The 6,831-nt window shown below is 55.6% G+C and overlaps 1 protein-coding gene across 1 annotated transcript; it reads right to left on the bottom strand.

Annotated features, from left to right (window-relative positions):
* Positions 1 to 736: 736 nt before the first annotated feature.
* Nudt18 (nudix hydrolase 18) lies at positions 737 to 3,886 on the bottom strand. The gene is made up of 3 exons (XM_076852311.1): positions 3,545 to 3,886; positions 2,435 to 2,648; positions 737 to 2,185 (listed from the first exon to the last, which is right to left on the bottom strand). The coding sequence occupies exons 1-3, from the start codon at positions 3,704 to 3,706 to the stop codon at positions 1,590 to 1,592; spliced, it is 972 nt and encodes a 323-aa protein (XP_076708426.1). The 5' UTR covers positions 3,707 to 3,886; the 3' UTR covers positions 737 to 1,589.
* Between the last annotated feature and the right edge of the window lie 2,945 nt (positions 3,887 to 6,831).

Raw genomic sequence — 6,831 nt, 5'->3', positions numbered from 1 at the left:
GTGCACATGAAAATCTAAGCTGGCCTTTTTTCTTCTTTTAAACCCCTGAGCTATATCCCCAGACCTTTTTTTTTTTTTTTAATTTTAAGACAGGATTTCACTAAATTGCTGGGGCTGGCCTTGAACTTGCCATTCTCCTGCGTCAGCCTCCCCATTTGCTGGGATTATAGGCATGTGCGCACCTGGACCCTTTTTAAAATGCCAGTGCCCGGCCTGTCTCCCCCAGCAGTTAAGTCAGTTTGGGGGTGGGGCGGAAGGGTATGGAAGTTCTCTAGGTGGCTCTCATGTGCTCCCCGTGTGGAAAGCGACCATGCTGAATAGTGGGAGGAATATCACTGACTGGGTGTGGACTGGAGTGGCAGGGGAGGGAGGTGTCTCTCACACACTCTGAGAGTGAACCAAAAAGGGTTTGGTTCATCATTCACAAGATGTGTCCTCAGAGGGGCTGAGGATTTCAGCCTCTCTCCAGAGGCCAGAGAGACAAGATGGCAGCTGAGAGAAGGCAGGGGCTGGGAAAGGCCAGAGTTCCCCTGGGTAATTACCCAAAGGAAAGCCCATTCAAGTGTTCACCTGCTCAGAATCAGAAATCTACTCCTTAGATGTGGTGATCAGCACAGGATATGTTTTCTTTGTTACTTTGGTTTTCCCCTAAAGTTCTTTTATGTGAAAATACACACACACACACACACACACACACACACACACACCTCCTGCTATGATTTGGCAGGAATCAGAGGAATTGAAGAAAGGGTTTAATACAGCTTGGGCTGAAAATATAAGCAGGCAGAGGCGAGAGGGAGTGGGTAGGCTCAGAGCCTGGGAAGCTCAGGCAGAGGCAGGGGCGGTATTTCCGGCTCCAGACCCACCTGCATCTTCCCAAGGTCCCAGCTGCTCAACTTCTGGAGGGGTCTGAGCTGTTTTCATGAAGAGTGTGGCCCCTCCCAGTCACATCCTGCCCAGCAGGACAGAAGAGATGGCAAGAGCCCTGGTGGGCTTAGAGGTTGCAGTGAACAGCAGGAGGTACCAGCCCCAGCCACCCTGTTGGTGCACTGGGTGGAGGGGGGGACGCCTGGGTGGCTGTGGGTGGGACAGAGGAGCAGCAGTTCTCCTGAACAAGAGCCTCCCTCACTTCACACCCGCCCCCCCCCAGAGACATTTAGGCAGGAAAGGCAAGGTGAGCAACATCTCTTTACTCGGCAAGGGGCTCTCCCTCAAAGGCCTCCCTACACCCTCCTCCAAGTTGTAATTGCTTGAAAGAATCAGCATGCAGGCCTTTACCAAGGTGAGCACAGAAAGTGAGGAGATGCCATTTGGGGATCAGCATGCTCCTCATCCACTTAGGGAGAAGCATTTGTGTACCCTCGAGGCAACTAGGTGCTTGCACTCTAGACTTGCTTAAAAGGCACTGTCCCTTTTAGTGCAGTGCAGGAGCCTGTGGCCTGTTCCACAAAGCTTCCCTGAGAATCAGGAAAACTGCCCCTGCTCTCTGTGCAATCAGACTGCCAGCCTCCTGCCTGCCTTGGAGGGAGGGAGGCAAAGTCTGATAGAGAAGTCCTATTGCCCAGCTCTTGCCCGCTGCTGGCACCTCCCTATCTGTTTAATGGGACAACAGAAGATTCCTGGAGCTTCTGTAGGAGCTGGGTTTGTAGGTCTCCCTCCATCACCTTCCACCAAGAATAGTTCTCACCCAGAACCTTCGGGGGCTCATCTTGGATCCCTGGGTTCCGAAAAGCCACTGTCACCAGCACATTCAGGCAGATGCCATCTGTATGTTCTTTGCCCAGGTGCTGCAGGCCGAGCAGCCCCTTGGTCTCCACTGCCAAATTGTGCAGGGTCAGACACTCCTGTAGCAGCCGCAGGACAGCCACCTTGATGCCACCCCTCTGCTCCATGGGGGTAAAGCCACAGGCAGTGATGGGCAAATGAGGCATCCCCACTGTGCCCACCAACACCCAAACTGTCTGTACATTAGTAAAGGTGGTCACCAGCCGCTGGCAGACCACACTGCAAGGAAGCTCTTGGGGCAGGATGAGAGGATGCCTGGCTTGCTGGCGGTACTGGGCAGCTAGCTCTACCAGGTGCAGAATGTCATGGGCTCGTAGTGGAGTGGGCAGGGAGATCCGTGGGTACCAGGCAGCCTGCAGGGACTCAGCATCTGCTTCCTTGGAAGTCTTGAGAATCCCACCTAGGGGAAATTTGGGGCACAGGGAGGGAGAAGGTATTAAAAGAAGCGTGGGGACTGGCAAAGTAAAAGAACGCCCAAGAACTCCAGCCCCGATCAGGGAGGCCATGAGCCCTCAGGCTGCAATCAGCCAGCACCAATCTTGTACCAGTCAGAACAGGGCTGGCTGTGGAAGGGCTCATCTCACCAAAGGACAAGCTGGGGGAAAGGTGGCAGTTGGCCCCTTCTCACATGCCACCAAGTGGGCTGTACCTGTGGGGCGAGCAAGGAACACGAAGCGGATCCAGGAGGGGCCCCGCTCTTCCACCAAGAGCAGTGTCACAGGCTCACAGTGCAGGCCAGCCTCCTCCTTCACCTCCCGCTGCAGTGCCTCCACGATGGTCTCCCCAGGCTCCATTCTCCCCGCAGGAAGGTACCATGACCCCCGGCACTCCCTCTTGGCCTCCTGGATCAGTAGCACCTCATCCTGAGGGGGCAGAGAGAATCTTCACCCCCAACCTGGCTGGCAGTCTGGGGCTCCAGAAGAGTAGCCCAACAAGCAACCTTCCCACCCAGGAGCCCAAGTGGATCTAAAAGGTGGAAGCCCAAGACTCCCTTAATGGTGGACACCTTCAAAATGCTGAGCTGTCCAGAACACTGGCCTTTGTGTGGCTGGGGGCTAAAGAAAAACTTTCTTTGTAATAACTTATGCCTCTGTGAATTCAGAAAGACTTCCATTTCAGCAAGGGGCTAAGATGCCTGGGAGCTGCTTCAGGGGCTGGAGATAAGGCCCTAGAATGAGGGTTCCACTTGTCCTGAACTGATTGGTGTTTATATATATCACAGTGTAGCTGTCACTTTCCCCTGGGGTTAACAGCTTGTGGCCAGTCCCTACTCTGGGAACTGAGCTTTGAAGCTAGCAGTCACCCCCATCTCGTCCCATGTGACCCCTCCCTATGGCCTTGGCCACTTGTAACTGTCATTACATCGACTTGTACAGACATCAGCCCACAAAAGAGCTCTCAGAGCGCCAGAGACCTGAGTGTAAGCAACTCATCCCATTCCTTGGAAGTCCTAGCCAGCCATTAGAGGGTCCCACTCCGTGTCACCCCATACTAGACTCCTGGAACAGAGGGGGAATAACAAGGCCTCTCGGCAAGGAGCTGAGACCTACTGAGTGGGACCGACAGCTCCCGGGCCTCAGTTTCCGCCTCTGTCTATCGGGACAATCGCAGGGCTCAGATGCAAGTGTGACAGTGCTTTGTAAAACTGGGAAGCGCCACGCACAGTGCAGTGGTGGCTGTGGCCGTTGGCTCTCGGTCCCCACCTGGGCTGGCTGCGCGCTCCCGAGGCCCAGAGGAGGGCCGGCGGGCGGACGCTCACCTGCTCGTTGAGGAACACGGCCAGCACCACGTAGCAGACGTTCTTCCGCAGCCGCACGGGCGCGGGCGGCTCACCGGCTGGCCCCGAGTCACAGTTCTGTACGCGCAGCCCCTGGCCCCCCAGCACGGCCGCCAGCGCACCCGCCAGATCTTCCGAGGCCATCGAGTCGCCTGGCAGGCGGCGGCCGAGACCCCGCGGACTCCAGAGCCCGGTGGGCTGGACGGGCGAGCGTGGGCTCCTTCGCCCACGTCCCCTCTCCTGCAGCCTCCGCCCGGCGCGAACGCGGAAGCGCCCGGCGAGCCCCGCCCGCTGAGAATCTGCGTGTCACCGCGGCCCGCACAGATTGGCCGGCTCGAGTCGGTCACCGAGGGGGCGGGGACAGCCCGTTAAGGGGCGGGGCTCCGGCCCGGGGCTGTGGGGACCCTCGCCGCGCTTCTGCCCCCTTGCCGTTCCTGTTTCTCTCTCGGGTGGTCTCCCGCCGCCAACCCCTCTAATTCCTCCAGCACGCACTTGTCAGTGCGGGTTCCAACGGTGACGTCATCCTTCCCGCAGGGTGCTGAGCGCCCGGGCGGCCAGTGACGGTGGCGTCACAAGCCCGATGACGTCACAGAGGCCGGGACCCGCCACTTGGACCCACTGTCCAACTTTCATCATAAACAAATTAGGGCAAATTGCCCGAAATGATCACCTTCCAAATAACTTTTTTCTTACTTCGGTTAATTGTGCTAAATGTCAGGCGGCCCGTGGACACAGACTAATGCCTTGGAGATTCTGATCTAGTTGGAGAGATGGACACAGACATTTCATAAAAAGTCAACTGAGGGTTATAGGCTAAGTGCTAAATCATTGGTTTGGGCAGAAGATTTGCCAGACGGAGGCTCAGAGGAGGGAGGGGCAAGACTGGGACGGTCAAGGTGGGGCAGGGGTGGGAACGCGAGGCAGGGATTTGGGGCGGAGAAACAGTCTGGAATCAGCGGCTCAGCCTCCGGCAGCGGGCCCCTGCTCCCCGCATTTCCTATGCGGTGTACTCGGCCTCTGTTGCAGACTGAACCCTCGGAGGGTACGGGCGGTGCCCTCCCACCCAGCATGCAGGGCCTGGCGCATGGGGAGCAGGGTGTGGGTTGTTTTGGCCAGCTCCTGCTTCTCTCCCAGCCTGACCTTTCCTCTTCAGAGCTTCCTTTAACCTTCTCTCAGGACAGGAAGGCAGAGCCAGCTGGAAGGAATCTGCAAGCAGGCCAAGGCTAGGCTCCGCACCCCATCTATCCGCCCCTTCCCTCCTCTCCCCTGCTGGCTTTGTACACCTCCCTTTTGAGGGGACAGTGACTTGGTGGTGCTGACAAAACTCTGGACTTCTGGATGGCTTGCTCTTGGCTGGGTTGGGCCTCAATTTCCTCATCTTTAGAGTACGGTCATAACAACCCTTGGTCCACAGGGTTGATGGAAAGCCAGGACACCTTGAGAGGAGTTATGTGACCTGCCCAGCACTGGGCACCATCACCAGGCAATCCCACCAATGATCCAGGCTGAGTCCTTGCAGCCATATCACTTGTTACTCCTATGCAAAGACCTGGCCTCGTGAAATGTGCATCGATGGCTGCCGTAGAGCGGGTCTTCGCTCTCAGGAATACCCGACCTCCGTGGATGCTTCTTACATATTGGTGCTGACTGCAAGGTTCCTAGAGGCAGGGTGCTGTGTTGGCATGCCTCCTGGGCTCACAATTTTTGGAAGCACTTGCTGAACACTGCTAGCCCCAGCCCTGAGACCTCTCACCCTACAAACATTTGGACTTATGGGCAAAGTCAGGACCCCAGGGCAAAGTCAGCAGCTTGCCAACGCGCGTTTGCTGTATTTATATCCCTCAATTTTCCCATCTGTGAAGTGGGGGCAGCGTTGGTCACAGACTCCTTTCTGCCTCCCAGGGATGATTTGAGAGAGTGAGGTCATGTCTGGGCAGGGCTCTGTGAGCTTCAGAGCATCCTAAGATAAACACCAGGCGCCCCAACTGCCTGGAAGAGCAAAGACAGCCACAAACCGCATGTCCACTCCCCCACTGCCATTGGGCAAGCACTTCTATTCAGTGGGCCTCATCAGCCCTATCACAAGTCACACTTGAGACAAGCCAAAAAAACTAAAAAACTAAAAAACCCCTTGTAAACTTTATTGTTGTTGTTGTTTTATTTTGAACCAGGGATTGAACCCAAGGACACTTAACCATTGAGCCACATCTCCAGCCCCTTTTTTATATTTAAAGTCAGGGTCTTTACTGAGTTGTGTAGGGCCTCTTTAAGTTGCTGAGGCGGCTTTTTAAAAAAAATTTTTTTTAGTTGTAGATGGGCATAATGCCTTCATTTTATTTATTTATTTTTTTTGTGGTGCTGAGGATCGAGCCTGGCGCCTCACACATACAAAGCAAGCTGTCTGCCACTGAGCTACAAACCCAGGCCAAGGCTGGCTTTGAACTCTCAATCCTCCTGCCTCAGCCTCGCCACTGGGATTACAGGCAGGTGCCACCATGCCTGGCGTCTCATAAACTGTTAAGGGCACACAGGGGTGGAACCAGCCCTTCCAGGTCTGCTAAAGAAGACAGAGGTGGTGCTCCTCAAAGCTTTGGGAAAAAGAGAGTAGCCCAGCCGTCCGCCTGGGACAGAGGGGAAGAGCAAGTGAGGGAGGGAAAGAGGCTGATACAGGAACCTCCAAGGCCTCCGCAGAGTCTCCGTTCCCAAAGGGGAAAACACTGCAGAAGTAGGAGGCTGCGCAGGGGTGGCCTGACGGGCGCAGGGGTGGCCTGACGGGAGTGAGACCGGAGCCAGGCAGGGGAGGGCATGCACACACACATGAGTGTATGAGCCCATGAGCAAAGAAGCTGGGGGACGTGGTCTCCTCTGGGACACGGGACTGAGAAGGGCAGGCAGTGGGGGACAAGTGTGTCTGTGACACTAAGAGATTACAGAGCAGCAAACCCTGTTTCTTTTCAGATCAGGGAGGGTGAGGAAGTGGCCCAAGCTACAGGAGGAGGAGGAGGTCTGGCTATAGACACTGGCTACAGAGTGGGCTCTGCCACTCACTCCCCACATGACCTTGAGGGAGCCACGTCCACCCGCTAGGCCAGCTGTCAAATGAAGGCATTGTTGGATCCCAGAATAGAAAAGTCATGTTAATGGCATGGTGAAATCCCAGGGAAGTCTGTTGCTTTGCTGGTGGGCTGCATCAATATTAATGTCTCAGTTTTGATAAAGACACATGTTTATGTAAGATGTTCCCGTTGGGGGAAGCTGGGTGAAGGATG

This window comes from Callospermophilus lateralis, chromosome 4 (assembly GCF_048772815.1).
Source record: "Callospermophilus lateralis isolate mCalLat2 chromosome 4, mCalLat2.hap1, whole genome shotgun sequence".
In the NCBI taxonomy this organism is placed as follows: domain Eukaryota; kingdom Metazoa; phylum Chordata; class Mammalia; order Rodentia; family Sciuridae; genus Callospermophilus; species Callospermophilus lateralis.
This window is presented reverse-complemented; position numbering and strand designations above follow the sequence as displayed.